This window comes from Odocoileus virginianus, chromosome 3 (genome assembly GCF_023699985.2).
Source record: "Odocoileus virginianus isolate 20LAN1187 ecotype Illinois chromosome 3, Ovbor_1.2, whole genome shotgun sequence".
Taxonomy (NCBI): Eukaryota; Metazoa; Chordata; class Mammalia; order Artiodactyla; family Cervidae; genus Odocoileus; species Odocoileus virginianus.
The window spans coordinates 26,426,113-26,444,675 of record NC_069676.1 but is presented as its reverse complement, the minus strand read 5'-3'; the positions used below and the strand labels follow the sequence as shown (position 1 = coordinate 26,444,675).

The 18,563-nt window shown below is 42.4% G+C and overlaps 1 protein-coding gene across 6 annotated transcripts in view; it reads right to left on the bottom strand.

The window, feature by feature from the left end:
- Positions 1-6,005: 6,005 nt before the first annotated feature.
- ZNF608 (zinc finger protein 608) overlaps positions 6,006-18,563 on the bottom strand; it is a 104,776-nt gene continuing 92,218 nt past the window's right edge. For 5 of the 6 annotated variants that reach the window (XM_070465094.1, XM_070465097.1, XM_070465093.1 and 2 more), the window contains 7 exons: positions 16,442-16,529; positions 13,495-15,937; positions 11,436-11,853; positions 10,693-10,865; positions 9,175-9,328; positions 7,284-7,365; positions 6,006-6,708 (listed from right to left, as the gene is read on the bottom strand). In XM_070465094.1, the coding sequence (XP_070321195.1) occupies positions 6,702-6,708; positions 7,284-7,365; positions 9,175-9,328; positions 10,693-10,865; positions 11,436-11,853; positions 13,495-15,937; positions 16,442-16,529 (3,365 nt within the window). In that variant the 3' untranslated portion in view covers positions 6,006-6,701. Of the gene's footprint in view, positions 6,709-7,279; positions 7,366-9,174; positions 9,329-10,692; positions 10,866-11,435; positions 11,854-13,494; positions 15,938-16,441; positions 16,530-18,563 lie in introns of those variants that run through there. The other variant, XM_020878132.2, reaches the window with a different exon arrangement.

Genomic DNA, 18,563 nt, shown 5'->3' with positions numbered 1-18,563 from the left:
TGCTAAGAGGTCACCCCTGCTAGGCTAGGGACTGTACCCCTCTTCCACTAGCTAATAACCAGTCTAAAATATATCCTGCAAAATTTGAGATCTGATTTAGAAGCAGGGGGTGGGTGGTTGGACTACCTTCTCTGGAGACTGATGGGGAGATGGGACCACCTTCTGTTTCCACTCTGTAGCCTTTCAACGACTGCGTGGTGCTCAGGATGCCCTTGGGTCCCTGACCCCTGCTACCATTATTAGGAAGAATTTTCGAATCAAACAGCATGACCAACCCCTAGCACATACCATTTGGAACAAAGGCCTGCTGAGGCCAAGAAAAATTCTAAGCAATTTTTTTTTAAGGCTTCTACAACATTAAAATAAAGTAATTCCAATAAAGGATTACAGAAATTATAGTTAAATGTTTACATTCTGCAAATGTAAATATGTTTCACATATCCCCACTCCCTAATAAAATATACTAGAAAAGGATCTGGTTATGGGAAGTGAGTTTAAAGTTGTGGTTTTAAGGTCTTCCTTTTCTAATCTTTTCAGAAGCCCTCTGGGACAGTAAGCACATCATCTGGAGCTGATTAAAGGTCTGAATTGGAGATCCTTTGTGAAACTCTATGATGATCTCTTCGAGAATCACAAAATCATCCACTTTCCCCGGCAACCAGTCAGCCAAGCACCCATTCCCGCCAAGTCCAACTCTTTCATTCTGAGCTTCTAGTTATCAGATGTAGGCGGTAAAGGATTCAAGGTGGCAAGGGCCATCATGACAGCCAGAAAAGAGGTAAGATTTTTGACAACTTCTGTCATCTGTGTGCTGAGGACCCTCCAGGCTTCCAGGATCTGGGTCTGGGTGGCCCCCCTGGCTCCAGAAGACTCCACAGGCATTTGTCTCATAGCAAACTAGAGACAAAAGCCATGCTTCTCTCACTGGCCCCTCTGAAAGTAATACATAGGCTAGCTTTTGCTAAGGGCTTCCCTGATAGCTCAGTTGGTAGAGAATCCACCTGTAATGCAGAAGACCCCAGTTCAATTCCTGGGTCAGAAAGATCCTCTGGAGAAGGGATAGGCTACCCACTCCAGTATTCTTGGGCTTCTCTTCTCAGATAGTAGAGAATCTGCCTGCAATGTGGGAGACCTGGGTTCAACCCCTGGGTTGGGAAGATCCCCTGTAGAAGGGACAGGCTACCCACTCCAGAATTCTGGCCAGGAGAATTCCACGGACTGTACAGTCCACGGGGTCGAAAGAGTCGGACACGACTGAGCGACTTTTCATAGCTTTTGTTAATTACCTAGGGACTTTAGGATCCTTTTCTGAAGCAGCACAACATAGTGGTCACAAAGTCAGACCATCACTTACACAGTGATTTCTATCACAAGTTTTATGTCTGTGCCTAAGTTTCCTCAACTCTAAATGGGGATAGTAATTGGTTGTCATGAGCATTAAGTGAATTGTTTATGTGATGTGTTTAGGAACAGTGTCTAATGCATACTAAATCCTACATAAATGCTAGCTGCGATTTTTCACTGTGTTACAATTTCTACCCAGGCGTAAAGGAAACAGTTGGGTGGATGGCAGGAAGAACAGTGACCTCCCAGAGAAGTCCACTTCCTAATCCTTAGAACCTGTGACTATGTTGAGCTGCAGCAAAGGGAAAACTAAGACTGCAAATGGAATTAAGGTTGCTAATCCACTGACCTTGAAATGAGGAGATTATCCTGGATTATCTGGGGGGACCCAATTTAATCAGGGATCCTTATAAGAGGCAGGCAGGAGAGGAAGCAAAGCTGTGATGACACAAAATTGAAAAAGAAAAACACACACAAAAAACCCCTCCATAAATCAAAAGAAAGATGAGTCAATAAATGATGATTCTGGCTTCTCAACTTTTCTGACTAAAGGAGTAATGGTTGCTTTAAAACACTGAAGGTAAATAAAATGACTTCTAAATTTTCTAATAATGGGAAGCACAGTTCCATGTTAAGTCTCCTGGCTTGAAAATGAGGGGTTTCTGACACCCTTGAAAGATACAAGGTCATGATTCCATCACTCAAGATGTCAGTTTCTCAGAGGGATGCCAAACTTACTTTATTTTGATCCATTTTTAGCAGCTGCCTGGAGAGCTGGCCTGAGAGCTCGATGGGATCTCACCCATGTGAAGCTGGGGAGTTGGAATGATTAGTCATTTCTGCTATGGACCCAGGTAAGGAGTCTGGCCCCACGTGCACCAGCTATTCATTGTTCCATGAGAACGACCACAGGTGGGTCAGGCCACCAAATACCTGACCATACACTTGGACTGTGAACTGGACCACATTCGTGGGCGTCTGTGTCTTGTGTTCATGATGGCCCTGGAGAGCTTTATTTCCTCTCAATTTCCAGGTCTGTCATGTTTCCTTTCATTTTATTTTCAAATGTCTAAGTTAAAAAAAAAAAAAATCTTCTCCAAAATGTACAGTGCATCTGGAAAGCTCCCTAAGTTTATTTCTGTACATGAATCAAATGACACTCCTTGTGGGAAGGAAATTTGAGTTCAAGCCCAGCAACCACGTAAGAATGACTCCTTTCTCCAGGTTTTCTAACTGGAATGTCTTCACTCCAGGGAAAAATAATATGCATTTTAGAGAGCTAGTGTGAGGATTTTTAACAACATACATAAAGTGCATTTTCCAATGTGAGGTGCTGTGAGTCAAATTCAGCCCTCAGACATGGGTTTTAGATTGAATTCATTTTTAATCTATAAAATCTACTAATTATTAGGTTAAAATCTAGGTCATCCAACTCTGTTTTTAGAAGATCGGGCCCATGTTGGTCAAATGAGCACCCCCACTGCACTTTCATGAAATTACCAGGCATCACAGCTGGCTTTTATATCTTCTAAAGAAACAGAAAACAAGGAGGCACAGTTGTGTATCTGTGGGAAGGGAGGTGGGCAGGAGATCTGAATTGCACATGACCAGCTGGCTCACAGCCTGGGGTCGGGTGGTTAGAAGTTGCTACTGGCTTCGGGTGGGTAGAGCCTAGCTCAACACCCTACAATGTACGCAGTTCAGCCCCTACCCTCAGCCCCTACCCTCAGCCCCTAACAAAGAACATGTTCCCTAACTCTCCAAAATGTCCATAGTGCCAAGGTTGGGAACCCCTGCTTTAGAGAGTGATTCCGTTAAGGAAAATAAAAAAGAAACTATGACGGAGGCACTGCAAATAGTGGGTTTCACTCTGTTTTCTCTCCTAAAGTTAACTGAAAAGCAAACAACATTTATGACTCAAGCTTCTGCAGGAAGCAGGGAATGGATGACTGTGGTTAGTGACAAAAACAGTAATAAATGGCTTTGCCTGTCTTGTCTGTTTCAGAGTCAGGGAGGGAATGAAATGACCAGTAATTATCATTTAAACTGCTGTTTTATCCTGTATCAATCAGAGCTATTCATTCTGGTTACTCTCAGACCCTTGGGCTGAAACCACACTAAATCAGGGTCACAGTCAGGGTGAGTACATAAGGCCAGCCTTCTTACTCAGTAAGTGCTAATGGCCTGGGCTGAACATCAATGGCCAGTTTCCATGAAAAAGCTGTCTGAGATCCTGATCTAGGAACACATGGTTCTATTTGGAGCCTGTTACCTTGTTTTTAATATTCTGTATTCGCGGGACCACAGCTGTAAACAACTCTTCAGTCTCATTTCTCCATGAAGTTAATTTGCACTGTGTTAGCACTGCAGGCTTTTTGCATATGTTCAGGACAAGTTGATATGAGCAGGCCTGGAATGAATAATGTTTAGTAAAATCAATAAACCCTATTATTAGTCACTAAGGGAAATGATTTTATGTCTATAGAAGTAAAACAATTAGAAGAGTATTAATGGCAGATTCATCATAGTAATATAATAGCGCCAAGTAGGCTTGTCTTTTGGGAATCTTTAATTTACCATTCAGTACTGACTATGTACTCAGCCAGAGACATGGTACACATAATACAAACAAGCTCTGGCCTTTGGCGATTCATGTTGTCATCAGCAGGGACAACACTGTAACAGTAAGGGGAAGAAACAAAACTTCATTCAGTGATTCATGGAAACCAGTCATGAATAATGTCCCAGTAAGAGACTGTGGGGAGAGTCTATTCAAGGTTCAAAGTGCCTTTGGTCATGTACCTCTTTGTATTTATCAAGACTCCTCAGCACTCTTGTTTATTGCAGTAGAAGAGTTAAGCATGGTCTGATGTCCGCGTTTATATCCTATCTATTTAGGCACCTAACTAGAAGTATAATTAAAAGTCTATATGTAATAAGCATATATCTACTCCTCTACAGCTCAGGTGAGATGAGCTTCCATATGATTTTTATTATTACTAAAGGCAGGAAAATCACCAGGAATCCACAGTATTCCCCAGCCACCACCACCAGGAACATCACCATGCAGCTGGCGAAGATGCAAGCTGCCCTTAGTTCTGGTTCTGTGCCAACAGTGAATTGTTCAGTCAATTTGAGAACTGAGGCAACATGTAGGCAACCAAAAGTCACACTTCAGATGATATTCTGAACAGAGAAAACACCATCGTTTAACTGGAATAAGACAAATTACATTAGATCTTCAAGGATACTTCAAGATGTGGTCTAAGAACTGAAAAAAATTGATAACTTTAAAGAATGAGGAAAAATAGGTGGAAACCTCTGAAACATAGGGATAAACACCACAAAAAATGTTGGATGAGATTCATAACAAAAGCCGTTTTCAGATGACTTCCAAAAATAGAGCAAGTATTTTTGATTGAAGCAAAGGCCCCTCGGTAGAACTAACCGAAATATACCAAGACAAAATCTGTCAGCTCAGGAAACCAAGGGATAGAACCATCATTAGCAATTACAATAAAAGCATTAGAACTTACAGCTGGGATGAAGCATCAACCAGTCCAAAAACACGACGCACATCCCCACTTTTAGGGCTTTGGTTCGCTTTTGCATCTCACTGAAGCGCTCTCCCCCGGAGATGCATATGGCTGCTTCCTCATCTCCTTGAGAGAGATTTTCCTGATCACTCTATTTGTAAACACCCACAAATCCCTCACGCTCACTCCCAGACTTTGTTTTCCTCCAGAGCATTTATCAACCATCTCACATACTCCACATATCACTTACATACTTTATCATGCTCACCTGGACCTACTAGAAAATGCAAACAGGAATTTTTGTCTGCTTTGTTCAAGGCTGTAACCCAGCACCTGTACAGTGCCTGGCTTAAGGTAGGTGCTCAGACAGTATTTGCTGAGAATAAGGGAGAGAGAAAGGGAAGGAGGGACGCAAAGAAAAGAAAAAAGTGAGGAAGCACTTAATTCTGTATATTCAGCATAATATATGCCAGTAAAACAATTTACTGATAAGTCAATCAAATGGCTAGCTGACTAAGTTTTCATACATTTTACCTACTATCCATATGTCCACAAAACTAACATCTTTGGAATTATCATTCCATACCACAGAAACCTGAAATTTGCAGTGATACTACATTTCATGTTTAGAGTAAATACCCAATAAAGATACATATATGCACTGAATTAAATCCACTATTTGGTTGTTAAACTTGGGTATCATATAAGAAAAGTTAATATCTCTGTACTATATCTTAACACAGTGGACCTTCATAGATATTAAGGAACTGTTCTTTGAAAATAAGAATTATTATCAGCCAGCTAGAAATAATACGAGACAGACAAGAAGCCATTATATATATAAAAAAAAACCTTTTTAATTCTGATTGCCAAATTATTTAAGGCAGGTATAAAAAAGGAAAGCATTCAATATACATTTTACATAAAATAAACTAGATTACAGCATAAAACAAGTAACCAGGCAATGGCGTTAAAGTCTCTCTCTTCTAAAACTGGATAATTGTAAACATTAAAAAAAAAAAAAAAAACTGCAGGACTATTCAAGTAATAGAACAATCACAGATGTCTCTGGTATGCAGGCTATTGGGTTATTTGCCATTCAAGATTATCAAAAATGACACCTCATTATTCACAGATGCTCATTATTTCCCCACTTTAATCTTTACATTATATACAACACAGTTTTTGTGGTACTGGCAACCCCATGCCTTCCAAAAGTATTTTTTCCACAATACACAAGTACAAACAGTGACTACAGGAACATTTTACACTGATGCGTCTTAACAGGAGCCACCATATAGACATCTAAATTGTACCAAAGTGTCATCATCACAGTTAGCCTTTCTGAGGGGTTTATGGGAAGTATATGAAGGATATGCAAGGTTCAGGCACACTGATACATAACATTATTTATTTACAATTTTGAAAAGCAAAAAAAAAAAAAAGAAAAGAAAGTAAGCAGCCTTCTGAGGCTAACACTTTCCAACTTGACAAATACATTTTTTATCTCCTTTACTGAGTGGTTTGCGACTTGGCAGCAGACCCTGTGTGTGCGAGCCTGGTTACTGATACAAAAAGTAAAGAATATATATATATATATATATGTATATATACATATATGTATACGTATATATATATAAAACAGAAGTTTAATTACAGCAACATTTGTTACTCTGTGATAAAATCTGTAATTTACAAAAATGAAATGACTGGTTTTTGCCTGCCATTAAGGCATTTCAAATTAACACCATGGAACTGATGTCTGTATAAAGCGCTTCCCCATGTGATCCAGTCACATGACAACGTACATTTCCAATCTTGTTATTCTCTGCAAAAGAAAAGAAAACCTTAGCAAATGTTCCATCCACATTTGACACTGAAAATAAGAAAACTGTAAGACCAACAGACTTATTTTAATTCTGTTCAATTCAAGGAATTCAATCCCAGAGAAAGTGAATGAACACAAGGGTAATGATATAAACATGAAAAATAAATTATTTTCCTTTTTAAAATGACTTGAGCAGTAACTGAAAACATCAAAGAACAAACATTGCTTTTGCACTATGAGAGTAAATTCCTTCAGTTGCAACTTCATTTATAAACAAAATAAAACAAAGGGAGTTATAGTGAATTGTTTTAACAAAGCATTGAAGACAACTTAAGAAAGTTTCAACCATTTAAGAAACAGATCAGTTAATTACTAATGTACATTACAGCTATAAAAATGAGGTTCACGGTATAGAAGCTGCATCTGAAAACACGGTGACGTAATAAGCACATTCACTATAACAATATCAAACCCTTAGGAGCTAAGTGTTTGGTCTAAAAAGCCTACACTTGTTTCCTCCCACCCATTACGAAGTCTCTATCTAGAAAACTGATTCAAAACATGACGCTATTTACCTTCTTTGTGCAGGAAACATTCCTGATGCAGATGCCTGCGCAGCCACCTGCTGAGAGGCAACGAGGGCAGCAGACGTCAGGCCTAATGGGGGGAAACGCAGGGTTTCTGTGACTTTCAGAAAGGTTAAGAGTAGATGCAGGTCCAATGGTGAAAGGCTGCAGACCAGCGAGCAGCCATCTGGCCTTTGCAAACACACACACACATGAAATGTTTCATGTAGCAAGGACAGACTACAAACTGCCCGGTCTAACCAGAATCCATCTCTTCATTGAATACTCTGTGGTTTTCTTAATAGCTATTCAAAGAGACTATAGCATTCCATCTCTCTGGCTCGGCATGGTGTTAAATGGTTTGCACGCATTCCTGAATAGGAAGCCCAGGAGAAATAATAGGTACCAGGTAACAACAGGAATCCAAAGTCACAGTGAATGATAGGAGCGACACGCTATTTGCTTAGAATACAATACTTTCATAATGACTTTTATCACTTTAACGTTTTCCCTAGTGACTGAACACAGTGCATCCCATAAGGTACATGGAATCACTGAATTGAACTTAGAAACAGTCTTAACTTTCACCCTAGAGAGCAGGGGAGCAGTAAAAGAATATAATAGATCCAAATGGCATGAGTTGCCTAACAGGAAATTCTTTTAAATTCTATAGAAAACAATCATGGAAAAAAGGTAGAGGAAACAAAAGTAAACCCTGGGGAAACGACTGCTTCTATGTTCTCTATGGTTTCTTTAACACCACTATTTGACACCAAGTAACACGGAATTAATAAATTAAAATGACCGTTTCACACCTGGACGGCACTTCCTACTTTTGGAAATACCTTCAAACGTATTAGCTCGTATTCAGACAGCAGAGTAAGAAGGAACCTGGCAAGCAGGTACTTGTCCTTTGGAAGGACACAGATTGAATTGTGTCCTTCCAAAATTCCTACGTGGTAAGCTTCAACCCCCAAAGTGACTGTATTTGGGGTAATTAAGGTTAAATGAGGCCCTAGGGGTATGGCCCTGACCTTGTAGGATTAGTGTCCCTAAGAAGAAATAGTAACTCTCCTCCCCCCACCTCCTGGTGCCCCAAGAAGTCACAGGAACACATAAGCAAGATGGTGACCATCTACAAGCGAAGAGGAGCGCTCTCTCACCAGAAATCAACCGTGCTGGCACCCTGGTATCAGACTGTCAGCTTCCGGAACTATGAGGAAATACATTTCTGTTGTTTAAAGCCATAAAGACTATGGTATTTTGTTACTGCAGTCAAAGCTAAGACAGCAAGGTCCGAGCAAGTGCTCCACTGGTAAAGATATTGCCACTCCCTGCCCAGGCCATGAGCTGACAAAGCTAGGACAAAAAATCTACTAAACCACCACAAGCTGCTCGTGGTTCCCCATGTCAGTGCTGTGGCTTTGAAAAATGTTTCTCCTCTTTACTGCAAGTTTCAGTAACAAAGGGCTGGAAGAGTCTCAGGATTAGGTTATAAAAAGTGTTGACCCTGACCACATGACTCCCATTACTTCCTTGGGAAAAAGAGCAACTTGGAGGCCTGAAGAGATCAAGGAAAGTCATTTCACCAAAGCCTCCCACCATCCTCCCTGTCTTCCACAGTTTTCCTGAAGCAGCTATCTGATCTTCTGATTGTTATATTCAGTGCCCCAGACACTGGCCACGACCAATAACATCAATAAGCGACAATTATTTAGTGGTAGCCACTTCATGTCTCATTAGATGTGTCCCAAGGATATACCAGCAAAGAAATGTTAAAATCCCACCCCGGAGCTAATTAACTAGAAGCGCAACCTTTTCATCTGAAGACAAGAAACAGTTTTGGCAACATTTTTCAAAGCAGGATGAACAAAGACACAAGGAGAATGGATCTGCTGACCTTGGAAAGGGTCATACTGCCCAGGGATGAGTGGGTACCCCATGCCCACGTGGGTGTGGTGGTGAGTATGCAGGTGCCGCTGGCCAAAGGGGGAATGGCGGTCCCTCTCCCTCTCAGCTTCCCGCTCCCGCTCAGCTGAGGCCTTTTCCACAGGCTGCAAAAGAAAGGACAGAGTCCCCCCCTTAATCCTTTGAGCAACAAATTGGAGGGGTATAGTAAACCGCCTTGGTCCCTTCAGCAGTGGGCGCTGCTAATATTAAAAAAGTAAATACACAGACTCTTAGAAATTCTTTATTAATGGTGAATCATTTCAAAAGACAGGCATTTCAACTGGAATTAAGCCAACACTATAGTCCTGTTCTGCACCACAGCAATATCAATGTTTTCCTCAAATGACTGAAATAAGAGGACCTCTCTATTCCCATTCATAATTGCAGGTTTAGAATTGACCCAATTTCTTCCTAAAAACAAGTTTCACATAGGGATTAAGGAGAAAGTGTTGCAGAGACTTCTGTAAGGTCAAGTTTTCTGATGACTCTTCTATTTAAACTACATTTTGTGAGGAGAATATATCTCACAATTTTAAACCTATCTTTATATTGGGCTCCGTTGAGAACACACATCCTAATATTATATATTACATCAATATCAAGCACATGAAACCGTTGCCCTGTGCCTCTGGAAGAATTCCAAAATCTTTCCATCTTTGAACACTCAGAGAAGCCCCAGTCCTCTAAAATCATAATTTGATTGAGGATCCTGTGTTTCTGAGACAATTTTTTACCCATCTGAACTTAATCGGCCTTTCACTAAAGCTCTTTTTCTTACTTTTTGAAAAAATACTTTATACTAGAAGGAGGGTTCACAGTTAAAGATGCATAAATCACTTTTTTTTTTTAAAGCTTTAGAGTTTCACGTAGAAACACTCAGATACACATCACAAAGCCTATGTTTAATTTTTCCAACCTTCTTTTTTCTAGACCAGAACTACCACATCCTTTGTATTTTCTCCCTTCCCAATAGTCTCTGGGACTTTCCTTGCAAGGGGTGGGGAAGCAGAGCCATCTTTCACAAAGATATATGTCTGAATCACTTCAGCAGAATTACAGGGATGTGTGGAGGGGTCAATGTTGAAGCAGAACGGATGCAGTCACCACTCTTTAGCCAAGTGACTCAGCAGCACACGAGTGCATCGGAAGTATTTTGCACTGAAGGTTGGTTCCTATGAATTTAAATGTCTGGCTTAACTAGCATCCTCCTGGGTAAGCAAGGTAACAGATTTTCCAACAGAAGAGGCTGCTACTACCATACATGCTTTAACGTTTTTTCCCCTCGTGTGTGAAAGCATCTTATTTTAAACATGCCATTCTTTCCTTATTAGAAAAACAAAACAAAACAAAACAGCATTCTTAAATCACAGCTGGGTTCCAAAGCCTTGTATTTCAAGACTGTTCTCTAGCTTGTCCCCTCTTCCCCCTAAAACATAGTGCTTTTAAGTGACAACAAAAGGAAGCTTACAGCAGGAGACTTGCTGCGGTATTGGTTGGCATGCTGCTGGAGCAAATCCAGTGCTTTCGATTCAGTGGCTGTTTTCGTGTTGATGCTAGGGCTGGTATTGACTTTCTCTGCCTCTTCTCTCCCTGACATCTTCCCATAAACAGGATAATGAAATCCTGGAGAGAGATAGGCCCCTGCAGACACACAACAAATGCCACATCAAGTTACAAACGACATCTTTAAACAGAAACAACAAACCATTTGGATTATATGAATTTGGGATAAGAGTCGGAGATCTTAAAACAGGGACTATTCCATTAAGAATGGGCTATATCGTCTTTAAACTGTATCGAGGTTCTCCGATTCTCTTCTCCCCGTTAACCCATCCTGATGATCAGAGGTTCTAAAAGAGAACGAGCTTACAGCCATTTCATCTGTTTACGTCAATTAAGTCAAAAGAACAGTAACTGTAATGATTATGACAGTAAGTGTGCAGAATATATTCCTAGGCAATAAAGTCTCTGTCAGTCTCATAGCTACAGCAGACCATCAGATCCTATGGAAACTACAGCTAGTTTGACATTTCATCTAAAAAAATAAATCTTCCATTGATTCCGTTTTAGCTTAGGGACATCTTTAAATAGCATTAAAAACAAGCCAAACAATGTCACTCTTGAAGCCTCTAATTTATCCAGAATTTTAAAACAGCTAGTACTTGAACACAGCCTCTTCCCTCCAATACAGTGAGAACCCATGACACGTACCAGGGTAACTGTGCATTAGGACGGGAGAAACAGCCCGGTATGCAGGGTGGCTGGGGTCATACATCTGCGGGTAAGGATAAGCATGCAAGTACTGTATGTAGGACTGATGCTGACTCATGGGCGAGGAGACAGCCACTCTGGTTCCCCGAGAGTCCTTCCAGTTCACGGGAGTCTTCCGATCATCATTTTTCAGTTTGCCTTCATCCAAGGACTGAGAATCAGGACGTTTGACCTCTTTGGGCTCCTCTTTGATGCTTGTTAACGATACAGGAAGGCTAGACACACCACTCTCTTTGTTGGGGGTTTTTCTGGGACTATCCTCTTTTAATTTCTTTTCTCTATCAAGTTCTTCTGACTTTTGTGGATCCAGGTATTTGGGTTGGTACACATAATGATGCCATGTCCTTGTATCTGGATCCTGGTTTTGGAAAAAAGACTTATTAAAATTAAATTAACATTTTTAAGAAAAATTCATTCATCACCATGACAGCATTATTACTATTACCTCTAATACAGAGGTAACATTTACTTATATGCTTACACTGTGAGCTTTACTGCCTCCTCTTATGAAGGAATGATGTCTAAGGCTGGCATGATTAATAATCTCTTTTACAGAAGACAAAAGCAAAGCTCTTAAAACTCAAGTAGCATCATGGTCACACTGCTGCCCAGTTTGTGGAGCTGGGCTTCAAAACTTAGCTTGGCTGGAATTCAGAGCTGGGGTGTTAATGTCAATTCTTAACATTAAATAACACCCCCACACATACTCAATCTAACTCTCATTTTTCCCTTACTATCTTACATAGGTAAAAAGAATATAAAAAACTCAAGCTGAAGTTTTACCTACTGTTTAAGTTTTAATATAGTTTAAGTAATTATATCAATTAACATCATTTAGAGGGGTTGGTTTCCTAATATACTTTCTTCATCTACTGCAGCCAAGGCTGACTAGAAACCAGATCGTTTCATTAATCAAAACAAAATTAAAAATTAACACCACACATCATGGCTTTACTACTAGGAAACAAAAGCATCCATAACATGCCCCCTCCCCCAATTGTACAGATCTAATGCAGCCCTGTGATGTCACAGCCTGATTCGACTCCAGAAGTGGAGAAACTGAGGGTCTTTAAAATGGTCTTTGTGGCTCCCCTGTAACCCATCCCATTCATGCTACAAACCCACTGGGTGCTTAGGGTTAAGGGCCAACTTTGGGGCAGAAATAAGTATGAAGAAAGGATTCTGTTGCTCTGATTCACCGGGGACCTCTATATGCTGCCTCTAAGTGAGGGCTGGGGTGCTGGGAAATACCAGAATTAATACTTCTGGGACTACAGTTGAGTCAGGATGTCTGAATTGTGACAGAAAATGCTAGCGCGTGTGGTTTCACGGTGACCGATTTTCAGGTGTCGGCACATTTAACCTCAGGCTGGCCGACCGCGGGGCTCTGGGATGACTGCCTGAGGCCCATCCCCCTATCTCCTCACTCTCCTCACAAGCAAGAGGCACTGAGTCCTGCTTTGAGGCCCTTAACATAGAGCATGAAACAGAAGTCTAGACAGCTCAAGACACTCCGAGTTTCATTAAAAAGATAAGTAGGAAATGTGAATTTAAGGACCCTGTGTCTTAATATTCCCAGATGCCGCCAAAATAAATTTGGAAATGTAAAATAACAAATTATTTGAGTTCTCAGACTCAGAATCTTAGAGTTAGAAGGGACCTCAGCCACCACAGGGTAGAATTCCCCCACTCTGGACTCAGTAAGACAATAAGGGACTTCATCAGAGTCAGTCAGTGGTAGGGAACATGAATCTGCAAAGCACACGGCCAAGGTTCTTTTTACTACACAACATGACAAGGAAATAGTGAGCAATGTACATTTCAGAGGTACACAAGAAATCCTGAGAGAATCACTTAAAACACTTTTCAAGAGAAGAGAAATCCAGCCTAAGGAACCCTTGGTTGATTTCCTGTGAAGAACTCTTAACCAGATTGAGACCAGCCATGTACAAGTCGCAGGCTGCACTCTCCCTGTGGGGGCCACGCTCCCCAATCTTACTTGTTTAAATCTCGAGGTTGGGTCTACACCTGTCTGCTTCATAGAGTCCATGACAGATTTCATTTCTACAGCCTCCTTAATAAGCTGGTGGTTTTCCATCTGCTTAGCTTTGAAGCTGTCGGCCTGAAGCTGCTGCTGGTGACTGGAGAGAAGCTGCGATTTACCTGTCTCCTCAGTTTTATTAGGCACTGACGGCCCTAGTTTAGAATGGTTTTTGTTAGGCTCCGGAGTAGAGGGAGCTTTTGAGACTGTGGCCGATGGCATGTTTTTCTGTTTACTGTCCTCCTTGCCCAGCTCTTTCAAAGGGAGCTCGTTTTTCCTTTCACAGTCTCCTCTCCCAGTTTGGGCCAGTTTCTGCTCTGCCAGCCTCTGGTCCTCATAGTACTTCTCATAGTGCTGTCTATAGGCAGGGCTGGTGGCCATGAGAGACTTCTGGTCCATATAGAGCCCGTAGGCATACTGGCCGTAATACAGTGACTGAGCCAGGGCCGGGTGTCTCTGGGTGATTACCGACTGGTGCTGAGGCTGTAAGGATGCAGGATTATGGTCCACTTTCTTAGCCTCGAGCTGCTCTGCCTTGTCTTTCTTGTCCGCCTCTTCCTCGGACTCCTTCTTGATCTTCATGCCCTGTGTGCTCCCGCCGTTCCCACCTACAGGGGCGCCCACTTGCCCAGGGTGCATGTAGCTGGGGGAATAATAAGGATCGTAGCCATGGTAATAGGGGGAGTGGGGCTCTTTCATTTGAGATGATTGTGCTGTCGTTGAAGAATGCCCTTTCACAGCGCCGTCCTTACTAGAGAGTATATCTGATGGGGAACTGGTCTTTGACCTCACGCCCTCTGACCTGCTGTCAGAACCACCGTCATCAGCAGCATCGGAGATGTCTGAGTAGGCGGGGCTGCTTGTCTTGGCCGCGGAACTCTCGGCCCCATTCTGGGTCAGCACATGCAGCGGGGCCATGGGTGCCTGTCCGTTCACCAAAGTGCTGCACTCCATCCTTGAGGCACTCCCGATGGAAGGGCTGGGAGCGTTGTCTGTAAAAGTGTAAACCTTATCAGCCTCGGCTTTGATACTAGCCATCCGACTCTCTTGAGACTCGGATAGTCCATTTGCCAGCCCTTCATTCTTGCTGAGATGGTCCTTTAAAAAATGTCCAGATAAATCTTTCCCAGTGCCCTTGGCATCCTCTAGTTTGCCCAGCTTCGCATCCATTTTCGGGCTCCCCGTGTCTTTCCCTTCTTTGTCCTTCAGCTTTCGCTTCTCCTTTTTCTTTTTGTCCTTGAGCGACACGAGGGCTGGGTTCACGGTGATGGGCTCCCCCATAATTGTGGGCTTTGGCTGAATGGGTTTTAACGGAGGACTCTTTGGTGTGGCCTGAACAACTGTGGTCAGTCCGGGTATGGTCCCCGTAGTGGTGCTTGGAAAGGCTGCAGTGGGAATAGCGATTAGCTGTGGGGGTGTGGGAGCCGGGGCAGGGGCAATGGGCCGGGCAGTTTTAAGTTTAGAGAGGTTTTTGTCCATTTTGCAATTGCTGGCTTTTTTGCCCTTTTCTTTCTCTCCCAAGGTTTTCTTGTCAATTAATCCTTCTGCTTCCAGTTTCGGCATTTCCACAGTCAAACTGCCGTCCACTGCTGAGCAGCTGTCTAAGGTGGCTGTCATGTTGGAGATGACTGGAAGATTGTTGAGGTCATTGTTAAGACCCTTCTTTTTGCCAGAATTCTTCCCAGCCTTCGATCCAATAACAGAACCTGGGCCGTTGCTCAGGAGCTCTCTCTTTCCCTTGGGGGTGCCGGGGGGGTTCCCTGAGCCAGGGGACACCGGCGCCTTCACCTGCTCATAAGCTGATACACTTGTGCTTGGCTCGCTGCATTCCAGCGCCACATTGCTCAAGGCCTCCTCGCAGTCTGAGATCTTGTCCTCACTATCTGGCTCGAACTCCAGCTTGTTCTCTGGGTCTAAGTGGGCATGAGCCTGGTGGTACCTGAGGCCGTTGATGTGCTTGTACTTTTTGTTGCAGTTTGGGTGGGGACAATCAATCAACACGGGAGAAGAACAGCCCTGGTCCAAAAAAGTCGCCTCTGGTTTCCCTTGAGGGGTGGTGGGAGTGCTTCTGGAATTCGTGCGGACACGCTTCCCAGGCTTACTGTCCTCAGAGCTGGAGTTCAGGTCTAGCTCCATTGGAGGCTTGTTTTTCCTTTTGTTGGTGGAGGAGGGGCTGGCTTTGATGTCCTCAGCAGCACAATTCGGGGGTGTCCTCCGCCCGCTGGCGTTGAGGCTGCCCCGCCTCCCCTTCCCATTGGCACCCCCTCTGTTCTTGTTCTGCAGTCCTCTGGACTCCGCAAAGCTGGCCTCCGAGCCTGGGGCCGCTGCGGTAGACCTGGCTCTTTTCCCTCGGCCGCGGCCCCCTCTCATCTCCAGGTCGCTGGTTGGTGACTCGCAGAACCTAGGGAAGCAAGTAACAGCCATCAAAACGAGCATTTCCAAAGGAGCCAGGTGAAATCACAAGGCATGCAATGCAGTAAAGAGCAGTCAACACCCCAGCAGCTTGAGGGCGGGGCCCGGGTGAGGAAAAGACACCCAATTCTTCCACGGACAGTTTCAATACCTATGACAGACCAGGCTACCCATGGCTTATGTTCTTCCCCAGAAAACCAGCTCAGGTAGCTAAGTTTCCAATGCAGTTCCAATTCCCGTGAGGACAAAAAGAAAACAGAGGAGATAGAGCAGGGGCAGGAAGTAGTGATCACCCTAATAACAAGCAATGTGGCACCTGCATTTTATTGTGTTCAATCCTGAACTGCTCATTGCTCTTTGGCTTGGTTTCAATTCAAAATTGACTTTCAAGTATTATTCATATCTCTCTGCAGTTTCCTTGCAAAGAGAAGGAGGGGAAGAAGAGGAAGGAGGCGAGAAGGACAGAGGCTGAAATCAAAGGCCCCGTGCCTACCTGGGCGGGGCCCAGTCGTGTTTGGTGCAGTCCAGTAAGGTCCCTACGTAAGTCTTGTTCCTCCACGTGACATTGACCACTAAGACACCTGCAGGAGTGGGGAGTGAAGAAGGACCAAGGTTAGCACAAATTACCCTATTTCCAGTTCATTTATTATTACTATTCTTTTTACCAGCAAAGCTCTATTCTCATTTGCTTTCAAAAGCTGTGGTTTGCATTCTTCCTCTTTCTGGTTTCAGTGACCTCAAGCAAAAACCCACAGGAAATCGTGTGTGTGTGTGTGTTCATGAGTATACTTGTGTGGTACAAAAGGGTTAGGCTGTGTGTGAGAGGGTAATCAAGATACTGCTGACAGAAGGAAATGGTTTTTGCCATGTCCTGCTGTAAAACAGCAACACTCACCTCTTAATTTTTCTATTATTACACATAATTGCTTTCGTTTGGCAAGCAGCCAACAAAAACTAAGCGCCAGTTACCAGTGCTTAAAACAGAAAGTGGCTGAAAGGAATCGGTTTTGTTTCCAATTCAACAATATAAAATAATGGTGATTTTTATTTAGGGGAAAAAATGCTGTGCGTGCACAAAAAGAGGTCTAGAGGCAGGGAAAGAGGGAGCTTGCGAGTTCAGATAGGAGACAATCAGCTATGATTTCTTTTTCCTAATCCTCTCCTCTCTGGCTTTCTGAGACAAGAATTAGCCTTAGTATGGTATCTATTTCACTGTTTGGTCTTGTTTCATATTAAGGACTCCTAAAATAGCCCTCTTAGGAAAATATATGTACACAATAGGTTTGCTCTTGGGGTTATCTTTAGAATCAACTTTAGTAAGCATTTGCCACAGAGGATAAGGAAAAAAAAAAAACAACCCTCAAAACCAACACACTTGTTTCCTGCAAGCCATTCTGCTGTTCCCAACTGCTTTGCAGACAGACAATTTAACTTAGCACTGCATCTGTGAATTACTAAACTTAAATGCACTTGGTATACCAAATGTCATAGGGAAACAAAATATGACATCCTCTTTATTTCTCCAGAGGACAAGTGCCTTAAAAAAAAAAACAAAAAACTCATTTCTTTAAAAGCACACATTAAAAGGAGGTAGATTTTGCTTTTGAGACATATATAAACTATTTGGGTAGAGAAATAAAGTAAGTGTGTCTTATTTTCTATAAACCACTAATCTCCCTTTTTCCTTGGAAACACCAAGGGACAATATTCAAAGTCTATTTCTAGCTGGTTTACACACTTGCTCACTGCCATTTGAATTCTGCAGAGAACTTTCATTGAACTCCTTTGTGGTAAGGGACACCTCACAAGGTAAGACTCATTTCCTTGGGCATGTCTTTAATAGCAGGTAAAATATTTGGATAGTTGGGACTCAAGTAGTGGGGAAGAAAGGATTTCTTTCAAAAGCCCAAAAAAGAGATTTAAAAATTATTTCCCATATGGTCTTGTGACAGCTGAATTTACTCACTATATAAATGGTGGTGGTGGTGGTGGGAGGGGGAGTTACATGAAGGAAAATAAAGCATTTCCTCAAATCATAGTTGATTCCATTCTAATTCCTTCACAGGAAAAAAAAAAAAACACTCAAGTCATTGAGTATAAAAATGCTTATTGAGATGAGAGTCAACGGTAATTAGGCATTTGGTAAAAATGTGCACAAGACAGAACAATTGGAGGAAAGGATTCTTTATGAGCACAACCCTTCAGGAAAAGGGAGGGGGTGGAGACAAGGCGAAGGGGAAGACGGAGCTGGTTTTCTCATCATCTGCTCTCTGGGGCACTGTGTGTGGTGTCAAAGACCTTTGCAGCTGCTTAAAATTCTTTAGCATGTCAGCTATATTTACAGTGCAGGAATATATCTGTATTGCCAGAAGGTTACTGCATTTTAGCTTTAGATGCAATAGGCTGAATCACTGCGTTCCTGAGTCCCTGATGTAGCGCAAATGTATAATTAAAATTGCTTGAAAGGAAACATGAAAGAAACAACAAACCCTCCTTTCTTACAGTAATAAAATTAAAAACAGGAAAAGTCTGCACAGACACTTAACATTTGTCTGCAGTGAAAGGCTTTTGTTATTGCTTTTCCCCAAAGGGTTTCGCGTTTCCAGCAAATGCTG